At 44.4% G+C, this 16,232-nt stretch overlaps 1 protein-coding gene and 1 long non-coding RNA gene across 2 annotated transcripts in view; one reads left to right on the plus strand and one right to left on the minus strand.

Annotated features, from left to right (window-relative positions):
- Positions 1 to 16,232, plus strand: part of LOC310717771 — a 339,024-nt gene that overhangs the window by 258,570 nt on the left and 64,222 nt on the right. The gene's annotated exons all lie outside the window — the stretch shown is intronic.
- Positions 1 to 16,232, minus strand: part of LOC310717767 (homeobox protein cut-like 1) — a 124,355-nt gene that overhangs the window by 83,643 nt on the left and 24,480 nt on the right. Inside the window, exon 2 of the mRNA XM_083526219.1 lies at positions 2,035 to 2,145. Within this exon, the coding sequence (XP_083382345.1) occupies positions 2,035 to 2,145 (111 nt within the window). The remainder of the gene's footprint in view (positions 1 to 2,034; positions 2,146 to 16,232) is intronic.

The raw sequence follows: 16,232 nt of genomic DNA on the forward strand, positions 1-16,232 counted from the left end.
GAGGCCTGGGGTGTAGTCAGCGTTCACTTTTGTGTTTGTTCAATAGGTTTGGAAGCTCTATAGATCTTCCACTCTAAGCCATGTAAAGCATATAAATCATGAAGCTGGCTTTATACACAGGGGCATCATCATCATAAAGGTTTGTGTCTCCTAGTTTAAGAGAAGGGACAATTTCATGTTACTGCAGTTAAAGTCGTCCTACTCAATTGTGTGCCTCCAGGTTTGTGTGTGTGTGTGTGTGTGTGTGTGTGTGTGTGTGTGTGGATCAGAAGCAAGTCTTGAGATGACATGTCTGTCTGAAAGCTGATGACGGGGAATCCCGAGCCTCTTCCCGAGAATCTTTGATTCGCTTAAAAAAATCATCTGAGGCAGAAAAATAAAAACGTCTCAGCTGGTATTAACACAAGCAAACATTTAAGAGCGAGCGTCATGAAAAACAGCCGAGCAGCAGAATGTCATTAGAGGAAAGATGTCAAACGCACCCAAAAAAAAACAACAAAAAAACACCACACCATGGCACGCTTACATCGTCTCTCTCAAACACACACACACACACACACACACCCAGCCTTCCCACCAGCAGCTCTGCGACTTCACTCCTTCAGCCCACTCCTTCATAAATTATTCATAGCCTTATTAATTATTCATTACAACATTCCAAACAACAACAATGACAACGCCGCTTTGTTTCCAGCCGTGCCGCGGCAGGCCCGTTGCCATGGGAGCGCGCCATAAACAATGCAATTCCCAGATGATTCCTCTTTGTGGAATTGTTACGCACTCGACGGAGAACAAAGTAGGTCAGAGTAAAAAACAGCTCTCGAGGGGATTCGATGGGGTTTTAACATGGCAACCGGCGTAATTAGGTAGAAGTAGATACTCGGCAGTTTGGGACGCACTCGTCCGTATCTTTCTTTTCTTTCTTTTTTTATTTCAAAATAATGCTGATATTAGAGCTCAGGGTGCAACCCGATGCCCCATATAGCATGTTCCTCATAACCTGAACGTTTTTTTAAACAGGTGATGGGGCCGCAGTGGGCACAATAAGAAACTCCAAATATGTTGTGTGTGTACATATATCATATTTATGTGATTTAAAATAAATCAATTCCAAAACTGAAATATTAATTCTTTAATTAAAAATAAAAATAATTAAAATATTATTTTATTAATCTATATAATTTATTGTCTAATGTATGGCATAATTTACTGCATATATTACACAAATTTTATATATTATATATATATATATATATAATATTTTTAAATAATACATACACATACATTTCTGTCATTTCTCCAAATACAGATTGCACCAGTACCCCAAGTGAACCCCCCGACCCCCCAAACACCCCCCCACACCCCTCTCCGAGTCGTACAGCTGCCTTCGTGTGTCTCTTACACGGCTGCTACAAGCTGCAGGAGTGGAGGAGCTCGTGTCGGAGCGTGTCGGGTGACGGATGGCGTTTGGCGTGAAAAGTGCGCTGGTGTACGCTTTAGTTTTTGGCTGAACTTTCCCTTTAAGACGTCTGTGCAAGCTTTTATGAGAGCCAGAGACCCAAACAAACGGAAGAGAGCGGGCCTGAACTCAAAAACGCACTTAAAACTGGTGGAGGACACACTTTTCTCACACTCGCGCTCTCTCATCCACACGCACGCACGCGCGCGCACACACACACACACACACACACACACACACACACACACACACACACACACACACACACACACACACACACACACACACACACACACACACACACACACACACAGAAAGAGCAGTGAGGGGTCACTCAGGCCTTGACTGGACTTAAAAAGGGGAATTGGTCTAGACAATAGAAAAATACATTTGGGTTTGTGTTGATGGAATTGTACACACACAAACACGCACGCGCACGCGCACACGCACACACACACACACGAAGTAGAAGCTGCTATATAACAAAAGTAAGAATTAAACAAAAGAAAATAAAAATGTGCAGTGTGTAAAATGTGTGTGTGTGTGTGTGTGTGTGTGTGTATGCTAAGCCTTACCTCTGGTGTGTTTTTCTTAAATTCACGGCTCTGGTCGATGAGCTTTTTCCTGGACTGTTCGCTCTCATCTTGTCTGTTGGCCAGTAGCGTAGCAGTGGTGTCTAGTTCTCTCTAAGGGAAAAAACACACACACACACACACACACACACAAGTAATTACACACTGTTCGTACACGGGGAGACGATTTGCATAAGCAGACGACCGGCACACACATGGCAGACAGAAAATCCCAAGACAGGCGCAAAGCCATCAGAACGTGTGAACACCTTCGTTGTGGTGCGATCAACAGCGGGAGAAATGTGTGTGTGTGTGTGTGTGTGTGTGTGTGTGTGTGTGTGTGTGTGTGTTCAGCACTATGGGGACCGAGAACTGTGTGTGTAACTAACATACTCCTGTGGTTCCTACACATCTGTCATGTCAACATTCCATACTTTTCCAGATTTAGGACTATGCAGACTATCCTAAAGATTATTGAGACCATATTATAAGATTCTGAAAGTGTTAATTTACAAATGTATTTTTTTTACTGTAAACCTACAGCAACAGAAGGATTGTTCACTAAGAAACTACCAAACAGAACTAAAGTCCACCAGCAAAAACACTTTTTAGCCATATCCACACTTTTACACTTTCGTGTGAAAAAATGTTTTTCCTCTCCGTTCTGGCCTTCAGTTCACACAGACGCCGTTTTCAGTCAACGCTCTCCAAAGTGAAACAATTGGAAAAAGTTAGTTTGGACGCAGAGCATTTATACATGTGAGTTTTTTTTTTTTTTTTTTATGTATCCCGGATTTGTGTAGACGTAGCCTTTGTTTTATTAAAAAGTATATTTTCACAAATTTTTCATTTCAATTTTTCATGTGACCTACACAGCAAAGCGCATAGAAGAACCCTAAAAAGGGGGCAAACGTGTCTTTTAGAACAAACCCCTCCCATGGGGGGTTAAACCCCGCCCCCTTTTTTACCCTCCGAACTTCCTAGTCATGTAAGTCGGAAGTTTTCCTCCTTTTCTCCTAATCGGTACTCGGAGCTGCACACATGTTCTACAGATGCTCGCCTAATTACCCCTAAAACAAACGGCTCCCCTGTACCACGACAACGCAAACAAAAACAGACAAACAAGCAAACAAACGCGCCTCGCACCCTGATATTATAGCTTTATAAGGGCATGAGGAGGTTTTATAGAGGTCCGTGTGCTGCTTGTAGACACTCTGTCAACATCAACAGGGAAAGAAAAAAAATAAATAAACAAAGCGATAACTGGACCGGCGCCAAATTGAGCCGACCCCCTAAACGCCGAGTGCAGGAGCATGAAACGAGATCGAGCACTTCCTACTTCCTCTATTCTACCCCCCTCGCCCCCCCAGTACCCCTCCCTTCGTTAGGTGTGCACCCTCGAGAGTGATTAGCAGACGCCGCTGTTACGTTTATTATGCAAACTAATAGGCTAATCACTTAAAAACCTGATTACCAGGGGGCCCCGCGGATCCTCATTTGAGCGTGCCAGACTCTTCGGGCCGCTCCAGCTGAGACGCCGCGGGTGTGCGAAGAGATGATTAACACTCCGCTTGTTCTCCTAATCATCGTCATTGCCGCGGTCGACGATCGGCAGTGACTTGAGAACGACGTCGCGCCCACCCACACACACACACGGAACCACAGTGTGGAAAACCGAGTTGTGCATCAAAGCCCATGTAACATTTCCTGTCATTTAGATATGCCACGTTTGTCATTTCACACACACACACACACACACACACACACACACACACACACACACACACACACGTTAGATAAATAATGTGTAACTGAATGTTCGTGGAGAGGTTTCGAGGATGGACAGTGAGCAGTGGTGGTTTTGGGTTGCCAAATGTCATGGGATTTAGGTTGCCAGTGTCCATTTCCCACTCTAACACTTACAACTATTCACACTGTGTAGATTTTGAAAAGGGGCGGGGCTACTCACAATCGAAAATGCACGAGATTTCAAAAGGGGGCGGTGCTTCCACATGGCATCATTTTATATTGCGCAATGAGTCGTTCCACGTTTGTAAAAATAAATAAACAAACATTTTCCCGTATTATTAAGATAGATATGAAATATCTGCCGCCCCTATGCAAACAGCGTGCGATCAGTCAAATGAGGCGAGCCCGTATTTGTGGTGTTTATATTTAAGTGTAAATACGGTCAATAACAGGCTGCTGGTTTCATGTGAAAACGTGTTTTCTTTGTGCTGTAAAGGCTCCATTCTGGCTCCGATACAGAACCGATACTGAGAAGCCTCGGCTCGAATCGGAGCCAATAGCCATGGAGTTCCGATGCTATCGTGTGTTTACGTGTGCGTATTTGCGGCGAGGCGTGACGTCCCACGCTGTGTGTGGCGGCGGTGGGAACGGAGACAGCTAGCGGGAGGGGGGGGGAAGGGAGGAAAGGGGGAAGGGGGAGGGGGGATGAAAGGCCAAACAGACTCGGTTAATAGCGTTACAATTTTCCTAATAGAAGCGTTTGGCTGGCTGCAAGTGCCGCCGCTTGTCTGCGTTCATTTCTGCTCGGTAGTAAACGCTGATGGAACAGATTACGGCCGTTCCCGCGAGAGCCTCAGAGCTGCCAGGAGAGATGGAGGAAGGGAGAGAGAGAGAGAGAGAGAGAGATTTAAAGAAAGAAAAAGGAGGAAGAAACTAACTTTAAAGAAATATTGAAAGACAGAGAGAAGAAGCGAAAGCAACAGGAGTGGAGAAAGAAAGAAAGAAAGAAAGAAAGAAAGAAAGAAAGAAAGAAAGAAAGAAAGAAAGAAAGAAAGAAAGAAAGAAAGAAAGAAAGAAAGAAAGACAGAAAGAAAGAAAGAAAGAAAGAAAGAAAGAAAGAAAGACAAGTAATAGAGACTGAAGAAAAAGAGAGAAGAAAGTAAAAAAGTGGGAGATGTAAGCATGTGAGAGAGGAGGGTCTGTGAAAGAGAGTGGGATAAAGAGAACGAGAGAGGAGAGAATGGTGAAAGAGCAAGAGAGAGAGAGAGCAGTAAAAGAAGAATAGAAAAGAGTAAAGAACGAGAGAATTGGAAGAAAGAATGATAGCAGAAGAAGAGGAAAGACGGAAAAGAGAAAGAGCTAAAGAGTGGACAGAGAGGAGGAAAAGTCGAAGAAGGAAGTAAGAAGAACAAGAAAAGACCTAAAAGAAAGAGAGAGGGAAAGAGGAGAAATAATGATAGAGAGAGAGAGAAAGAGAGAGAGAGAGAGAGAGAGAGAGAGAGAGAGAGAGAGAGAGAGAGAGAGAGAGAGAGAGTAACAGAGAAAAAAAAGAGAAACAAAAGCACTAGAGACGTAGAAGAAAAGCAGCTACAATTTTGTTGAAATTGCAGATTTAATGAAGTGACACCTCACTGACCCGACACACACACACACACACACACACACACACACACACACACACACACACACACACACACACACACACACACACCTAATTACACTGCAGACTCATTAAGCAGGAAGGAGGAGGTTAGTGGATCTACAGCACGGCTCAACCCCTGAACTGAGTTAGTCACTTCTTCTAATACATACATTCTCTCTCTCTCTCTCTCTCTCTCTCTCTCTCTCTCTCTCTCTCTCTCTCTCTCTCTCTCTCTCTCTCTCTCTCTCTTTCATCCTCTCCCTCGCTGCATTTTCCCTCAGTCTCTCCATTTCCTCACTCTACTCTTTCTATCTACCAATCCCTCCATCCTCTTCCTCTTCCTCTCTATCCTCTCCCTCTCCCAGTGTCTCTTTCTCTCTTCCAGTCTTTCAATCCTCTCCCTCTCCTCTTTCTCTCTCTCCCCCAGTCTCTCCATCTGTTCCCTAACCTCATTCTCTCTACCCATCTTTCCTTTTTTCTCAGTCTCTCTATCCACTCTCTCTCAAAATTTTGTTTCCTTATGCCTCTCTCAAAATAAAAATACATATCTCTCTCTCCCCTCAGTCTCTCCATCGCTGATAAAATGACACCAGGCGACTCGGAGAAAGAAGGAGAAAGCCGGAGTTTGTAGCTGACTCGGCGTGTGAATCGGCGCACAGAATTTCGCCTCGTCAGCGCTGACTCATCCCCGCAGCTGTGTACACAACACGCTTCTGCCTGCACTCGCGTCTTTTTCTGCCTTGATTAGCCACATTCGCCGTGGGACCGCAGCTTCGCCAGCTAAATCATGATCTTTAAATATATAAAAACACGCCACACTACGTTTTACAGTAACGTCACTTTCTGTCCAGACCATTTCAATAATCATTTCCAGAGAAACCTCTTTTCCGATCCTGGTGTCTGACAGTCGCTTCCCCTCGCCAGCATCCCTTTATTCCTCCCCCACTGACGACTTTAGCGGTGCAGAATAGCTCCCGATCGTACGCTCGCACTGGAGACTCCTTCCTTCCAGAACGAACACACTGTGCAGCTGATAACACTGTTTATGTGGCGTATCTGCTGTGCACGTCCTGTTGCTATAGAAACAATAACGTAGAACAACGTGTGCACTAACAAAAACAACTGACCAATCAGAGTGGAGATTTCAAGAGGGACGTCCTACAATCACTTTGATTCTCTCTCTCTCTCTCTCTCTCTCTCTCTCTCTCTCTCACTCTATATTCCCTCTTTCCATACTCTCTATATTCCCTCGTTCCATACTCTCTCTCTCTATATTCCCCCTTTCCATACTCTTTCTCACTCTATATTCCCTCTTTCCATACTCTCTCTCACTCCATAATCCCTCTTTCCATACTCTCTCATACTCCATATTCCCTCTTTCCACATTTTCTCTCTCACTCTATATTCCCTCTTCAGTTTCCCCTTCTCTCACTCTCTATATTTCCTCTCTCTCTTTCAATATTCCTTCTTTCCAGTTTTCCACTTTTCTCTCTCCCTCTCCAGTTTTCCTCTCAATCCATATTTTCTCTCTCTCTCTCTTTCCATATTTCCTCTCTCTTTTCTAAAATTCCCCCTCTCCCTCTTTCTTTCCATATTCCCACTCTCCAGTTTTCCTCTCTCATCATATTCCCTTTCTACAACTTTTCCCATATTTTCTCTTTATCCTCCCATTTTTTTTCCTCTTTTTCCTCTCTCTATGTCCCCCTCTTTCCCAGTGAACGAGTGTAAGTATTAAGATAAAGGAAAATAATCGATATGTGTGTATGAATGTATCTGCTTTAGATGTTGCTGGTTCAGAGTAAAGCGTGTGTTAGATTGTGCTGCCTAACAGCCCATGAAACACTCCCAATTTTGCATACGTGGGTGTGTGTGTGTGTGTGTGTGTGTGTGTGTGTGTGTGTGTTGCTAAAGTTGTTCCCTCAAGGCCCTTCAGTTCCTGTGTGTGACTCGTATGCCAGTTTAACCATTGTGTTCGCAGTCTGTTAAAGCTCTACACCCCCCTTTAATAACGGAGGGGTGAGGCACCACACACACACACACACACACACACACACACACACAGCAGAGTGCGGAGAGACGCACTAATATTTGCTTGGAGGCTGGAAATAAAAAGAAAGCGAGGCAGACTAATAAGCAGCACGGCCGTGTCGCTCGGGAAGCAGCTTTCAAACCGGCCCTGTGCAGAACAGCACACACACACTCACACACACACACACACACACACACACACACACACACACACACACACACACACACACAGTCTGTTCACCCCTGCCCCGTTCCTCCACTCCACTCCTTCTCTCCTCTCTTCCTCCATGCCACTCCACTCCTTCTATTCCTCCACTCCACCTCTCCACTCCTCTCCTCCTATCCATCCACTCCTCCTCTCCTCCTATTCCTCCACTCCTCCCCTCTCCTCCTATCCATCCACTCCTACTCTCTTCCTATTCCTTCACTTCACCTCTCCACTCCTCTCCTCCTATCCATCCACTCCTCCTCTTCTCCTTTCCATCCACTCCTCCTCTTCTCCTATCCATCCACTCCTCCTCTCCTCCTATCCATCCACTCCTCCTCTCCTTCTATTTCTCCACTCCACCCCTCCACTCCTCTCCTCCTATCCATCCACTCCTCCTCTCTTCCTATTCCTCCACTCCACCTCTCCACTCCTCTCCTCCTATCCATCCACTCCTCCTCTCCTATTCCTCCACTCCACCTCTCCACTCCTCTTCTCCCTTCCTATTCCTCCACCCCACCGCTCCACTCCTTTTCTCCTATTCCTCCACTTCTCCTCTCCTCCTATTCCTCCACTCCACCTATCCAATCCTCTCCTCCCCTCCTATTCCTCCTATCCATCCACTCCTCCTCTCCTCCTATCTATCCACTCCTCCTCTCCTTCTATTTCTCCACTCCACCCCTCCACTCCTCTCCTCCTATCCATCCACTCCTCCTCTCTTCCTATTCCTCCACTCCACCTCTCCACTCCTCTCCTCCTATCCATCCACTCCTCCTCTCCTATTCCTCCACTCCACCTCTCCACTCCTCTTCTCCCTTCCTATTCCTCCACTCCACCGCTCCACTCCTTTTCTCCTATTCCTCCACTTCTCCTCTCCTCCTATTCCTCCACTCCACCTATCCAATCCTCTCCTCCCCTCCTATTCCTCCGCTCCACCTCTCCACTCCTTTTCTCCTATTCCTCCTTTCCACTCCTCCACTCCACCCCTCCTATTCCTCCACTCCACTCCTCCCTCTCTCCTTCCCTCTGCTCCACCTCTCCACCTTACTCCTCCTCTCCCTCCTCTCCACCTATTCCTCTACTCCTCTCCTCCTATTCCTACACTCCACCTCTCTCCTCCTCCTTTCCTTCTATTTATCCACTCCTCTTCTCACCCTATTCCTCCTTTCCACTCCACCCCTCCTATTCCTCCACTCCACTCCTCCCTCTCTCCTTCCCTCTGCTCCACCTCTCCACCTATTCCTCTACTCCTCTCCTCCTCCAATTCCTCCTCTCCACCTATTCCTCTACTCCTCTCCTCCTATTCCTACACTCCACCTCTCTCCTCCTCCTTTCCTTCTATTTATCCACTTCTCTTCTCACCCTATTCCTCCTCTCCTCTCCTCCTGTTTCTCCACTCCTCTCCCCCGGTTCTCTTATTCCTTTCCTCCTATTACTCCACTTCTCTGCTCCTACTCCTCCCGTCCTATTCCTTCACACTCCTCTCCTCCTATTCCTCCGCTCCTTTATTCCTTCACTTCTCTTCTCTTATCCTATTCCTCCACTCCTCCGATTCCTCCACTCATTTTCTCCTCTCCTTCTATTCCTCCACTCCTCCACTGATACTGGGAGGTGAGGTGAGATTGGGCAGAGAGAACAGTGCACGGTGCAGAACTGCATCCTGAGTGTGTTATACAAACAATATGAGGAAAAAAAGTCTAATATTAGCTCTCTATAAGTACTAGCTGTGCAAAAGTTTTGGCACAGTGTAACTTTGTAACAGTGTTGATATTAATCTTTTGATTTACAATCCAGTAGAAAGAAAAAAAAAAAAAAAAAAGAACACCCAAAGCATCGACAGTAAACAAATACACTACACTTGCTATATATACACACTATATTGGGACATCAGATTTTTACCAGCCATATGTGAGAAAGTTGGAGGCACACATTTCTACATGATGTCTTTGGATGCACTAGTATTCAATCTTTCCTTCTTTTGAACTACTGAAACCTGTTCCAGCATGACACTGCCCCTGTGCACAGCTCATCGATCGGAGTGAAGCGGTCCCTCAGGACGTGTTCACGGCGCTCATCAGCTCGCTCGGCCTCCCTTTTGTGGTGTAATAAAGCGAAGGCTGATCCCGAATGCAGTCTAATGCGAGGCGTAATGAGGACAGATCGGAGCGACGGCGTTCCTGACACGTCCTGTCACTTGCGTCCATTTAATCGCGATCCCGTCTGAAATCTGCTGCTAAAGCCGGAATCTTTACCCTTCTTGTAGTCTGAATGCGAGCTCCAGAAATCGTCACACGCCCCCTAAACACACCCACACACAGGGGACAGCTGGTGACCCGGGCTGTCGTCGTCCTCAGCGGTCAGTGTAAAATCGAGCTAATGCAAAGCCCCGAGGTTTCACGTTGTCCCACGAGAGGACACGCCGTCTCCGTCTCTCTCCCACAAGGCCTATTCTCTGTTCAGGCTACGATCATCCAACACAAAACTCCTCGTCCCACACGACAACGCGCGTGCGCCGGGTTTGAGAAATCGAGTGCCGCGGACACCCCTGAGGAACGCCGCATTCTTCCCGTTTCACTTGCAAACCTACTTTCAGCACTGAGAACTTCAGCACTGACACAAACCAGGCCAGCAAGAAAACCCCAAACCGCTGGAAGCTCAGTCAGCGTCACACGGAATAATACCCAGCCCCAAAACCTACCAAAAAGATAAGAAAAAAAAAAACAAAAAAACAACAACTCTTTCCTTGGTCTGACTTTGTCCACCCCCCCCCCCCCCTTTCTCTTATTTCACCGTAGCGTTGCATCTTCACTGCGTCTCCCCTGACAGCCTCCGCATTCCTTGAATGCTCACTGAGCGATGCCATGTCTAATTAAGAGAAATTACACAGTGCATGAGGGATGAGGAGGAGTGCAGCAGGCGCTGGCGCCCATTCCAATCTCTATGTCTTATGGAGGAGCTGGTATAAAAAAATCGTGTTTCTTCAATGCAAACATTTGTTAAAATATGCTGAAATAAGCAGAACAGGTATGTAGAACGTATCTTTCAAAAATTCTAAATTATGTAACTATTTTATGTAATTTTATTTTATAAATTAAATTTGTGCCAATTAAAGCGATTATTTAATTTGATCGACTTAATAAAAAAAGTGTATTGCGTTCGTTTGATTTATTCTTTTTTTTTTTTTATTCCCCATGTAAAAACCATGATCTAAAAACTATGTAAATTTTTCCACCCCTATGCCATAATTGCCACCATTTCAACTTATTTACCCCCACCCAAAAATAAAAAAAAAAAGCATCAAGAATTTATAACCCCAAATTCTTTCGGGGTTCATTAATTATAATTCAGAATACTAAGTGTATGAGGAGCGCGTTTTCCACGACACTGGTATAAGGTGGGTACGCAGACAGACAGACGACTGATTGTTAGCCATGACGAGCGAGTATTGTTGCATGACATAAGCCGAACGACACGGGGCACGTCTACCCCCGACACAATGATCTTTATCTCTGTGCCGCCTTTGTGTGGCGGAGGGCAGAAAGTGGGACGCGTGCCCACGCCCGTCTACGCTGCGCACTCAGAGGCGAGGACGGCGTCTCCTGCGCAGAGACGCCTACGGTCTCGGTGCACTCGAAAACAGCGACGCTTCCTGTCTGAGGTGTGCCGTGTGCGATTCGCTCCCCCGTTCCGACTCGCTCGGCTTGACCCGAGAGATAAGAGAGAGCGCATCCGACAGTGGCACGGCGGTGGCGTGGGGGGACGCGGGATATCGAGGGATGGGTTCTACGGGGTTGCGTTGGTGTGAGCGCACACCGCCGAGACCACAAAAGACGAGGTTTTGGTGTTTAATCTCGCAGCGTGTCGGATATGAAACCACAGTGCAGCGTGGGTAGTTGTGTTTCTTTTCTCGAAACCAAAATTGTATCTGTGTCCAATCGCGATGCGAATCGGATCTGAACTCAAAACCAGCTCTTTTTTTTTTTTTTTTACTATACGGCACAAAAAATATCTTGTAATTACGTTGCTGAAATTTCTTTCTGCCCCCACTGCCGATTCCTGACGATATCTCGGCACGGTCTTCCCCTTTTGATAGCTCATCCACCTCTACGTTCTTCACGTTGTGCCTTCCGAGATGCTTTTCTGCTCACCACCACCACCACCGTAGAGGGCATGTATGAGTTACCGTATTCTTCCTGTCAGCTCGAAAGTGTCCGTCTGTTCACCTCTGAGCTCTTTCTCCTTTCCAGAAAGTTCAGTCACAAAATGTTTTTTGTTTTTCACACCATTCTGGTATAAACCTTTATGCTGCGAGTCACATCACCAAGCAGATCGTAGATCCTCTGATGCACGCGTATCCTGTATCTGCACGATTTTAAACACGGTCACGTGATCTGCTGTTCGGATAAAAAGACGCAGTGAACAAGTGGTGCTTAACTGACCATGGGCAGGTTTTCCATTCCTAAAAGCTTTTAGTTCTATAAATCTATGGTTGGAAAACTTTCTGGAAACTTTCCACAGGAACTTTATCTGAGGAACTTTGGAAACATGGCATGTTGGAAGCCTACCAGCAATTGATGGAAATTCATTAGAAATTTGGAAAAATGTTTATAAACTGTATCATATACAAACATTATGTTTGGTCATAAGCTGACATGCATACAAAAGAATACAGATGTTAAAAATATGTAATATAAATGTGTATGTAATGTTTTGTATTTACGTCAATACTCGCCAAGATGGATATTTTTTGACGTTATTTTGTGTGCGGGGTTTAAGAAATGACGTGTATTATGTTATAAAGTAATAGATGGTGCATGTAGAGGGCATGACCTTAATAGCCATACATTCCCAGTTTATTCCTATAAATTTTCCATGGAGATTCTTGAAAATTTGGCGACTCCAAGGCCATGTAGGAAAAGCTAAATAGTGGGTGTAAATGTTCGGCACATAGAATCAAGAAATTTGCTTTTTTCGTGGAAATGCAACATGCAGGAGTCAAGATGAATGTAATGAGTGATATTTTGTTGTAGCAGCATAAGGTGTTAAAATTCAAATCAAAAGCAAATGAATATAAAAAATAAGCAACCGATTGTGGATTTTACAGATACGTATACTGACTGGATCGAACTTGCTGCTAACTGATCAACCGACCTTTAATAAAACTCTTTAAAAAAGATACTGGATAAAAAAGAAACACAATAAAACATAACACTCCATATAAAATAGTACTAAACTTTATTCAAACAGAAAACTAAGAAACCAGTACTGAATCATGAAAATGCGCTAAAGAAAATATAAAATCATATAATGAATAAATGATCAATTATAAATACAGCGCTCTCTGTGCAGCACGCAGTCTCGCATGTAAAAACAAACAGCACGTGGAGTCAGTGATTCGCCTCTAGAGGCCGCTACCGTAATAACAGCGGACCGGAACCCGGAAAAACTATCGGTATGGATTTTTGCAGATAGCTGATAGTTCCAGCAATCAATTATCGTAGCTGATTGATCGGCAAAACCAATGAATTAGTCGCCCCCTATAGTCACGAGTGTATTATATACACTGTAGTCGATATTAGGACAAACAGGCATTTCTTTTCTTTTTTTTTTTTTTCGAAACCTGACCATGAAACGAACTAGCTTTTTAACCCACAATGCCTTCCATTTATTAAATAAATAAATAAATAAATAAATAAATAAATAAAAAGACCAGACACACTTTGACTGATGGTAAATGTCCACGTTTCCTCACCCTTCTTTCTTCACATCTAGAACAGATCCGTATCCAACACGAGAGCTGTCAAGCTTCAGAGGAAAAGACTCTGAGAAAGCGCGGATTAAAGTGAGCCTTTAGCTCCGACGCATGCTATCGATCGCCTTTTATTCCAGGTGAGATTTTTCTTTCTTTCTTTTCGCGAGGTTTCATCTGCGGATGATTCTCTGACAGGCCGTCCTCCGTGTAAGCAGCAGGGGCGACCTATATATTTTGGAAAGTTTGCTTGTAATGGCTGCTTACAAGGTGACCCGGCGTATCCTGCGGCATTTTTCTGCTCCGACCTAAAACTCTCGCATGGTAATGGCCCGTTTTTTTGGGAGATGCTTTTCAGGGAGCGACTTCACAAACCAAGTGCAAGGTTAAGAGAGTTTTCAATAAGAGCCCAGTTTCCTATGAGTCCCTGCTCTCTTTCAAAAGACACTGAGAGAACAGACCTGAATTGCTTTATACACTCTATAGACAAAAGTATTAGGACATCGGACTTTTCCAGCCGTATGTGATTCTTCTCCGAACTGTTACCACAGTGTTGTGGTACAATTGTACAGGACGTCTTTGGATGGCATTGAGTTCAACTTTCCATTTATTTGGAGAAAAACTAAGAGATTCAAACCGGCTCCAGCATAACAATGCCTCAAAACCAGCTTTTTGAAGATACACTTTATATGGGTCTGAGTGAAGGATCTCCTGCCATTGAGCTCTAACCTCAACCCTATTGAACATGAGGAACGTGAACGCTGACTGCACCCCAGGCCTCCTCATCTGACCAACCTCAGTAGCTGAATGAGCACAAATCTCCACCAAAAAATGTAGTAGAACCTCTCAGCAGAGTGGAGGTTATTATAAATGGAAACCAATTATGAAATGGGATGTTCAAAAAGCACCATATGATCAAGTGTCCACAAACCTTTAGTCCATCTATGATCGAATAGGACATTGACGAGTTGTTTATTCCTACAATACCCTAATTATAAAAAAAAAAATAAAAGCTCAAGCTAATATGATTATCCTCCGAAACATGACTCACAATCCGACTTCGCTTTCCGGCAACAATCGGCAGGCTTTATCGTACATGTAGCACGTGTTCACCGCTAACCGTAGCCTCGGATTTACCTCACGGAATAGCCATTCCAGAGATTTCAGATAGGATCAACGGTTAAAGAAATGTTCCAGGGTTTCCAATACGAGAAGCGATACGCATCCCATACAACGTTCTTTTTTTTCCTCCCCTCCCCCTAGAAAAAACCCCCAAAGGTCTGAGTAGAATCATGACTCTCATCTCAGAATTAATGTCTACACCCTTGCAGGAATGCAATCTGGGCCTCTAAAAAGGAGATTAAGAAGCGAATGCACCAATACCAGCCTTTTAAAATGTAAAAAAAAAGGAGGAAAAAAAAAATGGACGTAGAGAGCACGAGACAGAAAGCTTCGGGGATTAATCGCATCCAGATGTTGTATAGGACCAAAAAAAAAAAAAAAAAAAAAGAAGCAGCGTGGGATCGTTCTGCGCACATGGTGGCGGATGAGGCAAAGTGGTCAAGTTTATGGAGAAAGCAGCGTAAACAAAAAAAAAAAAAAAAAACAACCGAAAAAGTGGAAAAAAAATGTCCGACTTTCTCAAAGCAGATGATTCTTTCCTTAAAATAAATAAATAAATATTCCCATTGCATGACTGAGGCGCACTTTTCATCTGGATAATGTGCTAGCAGGCATGTGTGAGAACTTATTAAAGAAGGAATAAATAAGGAATAAACTTTGTTTTTTTTGGTTTTTTATTTGCCATGAGCGTGGGAAAGCCCAGGAGCAAACAGGCATTTTTTTGGTTATATAAAAATGGCTAAAAAGAAAAAAAAAAACAAAAAAAGAAAAAGATAGAGAAGAAGATATTAGATCCATTACGGAAAGAAAAGAAAAAAAAAAAAAAAGGGCAGTGTGTGGGTTTGAAGAGGAGCCGCCATCTTGGAGGCGTCATTGAACACAATGGCGGAGTTACATGGACACGCTCGGCGATGCTGCCGCTCCGGTTATCTGGGACAGCGAGGCGCTGGGAAATGCCTGCGAGGGCATAAAAAGCTGCAGCAGCAATAAAGCCTGGTATGAGCCAACGTCCATTAATAACGCCGCTCGGCTGGAGACGACTAATAAAATAAAAAAAACGCACACACAAAAAAGTGTTCGGATCGGTGGGTGTGCTAGGTGCATTATACACTCCGGGGCAGAATCTGACCCCCAGACACGGCTGTAAAATATTTGGGTTAGGACACTCATGCTAATTTACTATAAACTCTTTTATACACTTACAAAAGTCGTCAAATTGTGCTTTATTTGAGCATCTTATTCTACATAAAGTGCCCAAATGTTTTTATAATAACATCCAATCTTCTGGAAAGAAGGTTTCACGAGATTTTGACACAAGAGCGTTAAAATCAGGTAGTGATGTAGGTGAGGAGGCCTGGGGTGTCGTTCCAATTCGTCCAAGGTGTTCAACAGTGTTGAGGTCGGAGCCCTATAGCTGGAGATCTTCCACTCCAAACCAAAACCATATCTTCCTGGCTTTGTGCGCACCATCATGCTGGATCTGGTTTGGGCTTTCTAGTTCAAGTGAAGGGAAAACAATTGTTTGCCTCCAACACTGAAGAAGAACTACGTAGGGCTGGAAAAGTCGGATGTCCCAATACTTTTGCTAATATAGCGTACATTATCGTTTCTATTGTACAATACACCTAAGAACAATCTAAACTCAAACTAGATCTGTGCAACGATATACAAGAAATCCCTACGCTTGCGAACTTGCCGCATGCATA

The sequence above is a fragment of the Silurus aristotelis genome, assembly GCF_946808225.1.
Source record: "Silurus aristotelis genome assembly, chromosome: 22".
Classification (NCBI taxonomy): domain Eukaryota; kingdom Metazoa; phylum Chordata; class Actinopteri; order Siluriformes; family Siluridae; genus Silurus; species Silurus aristotelis.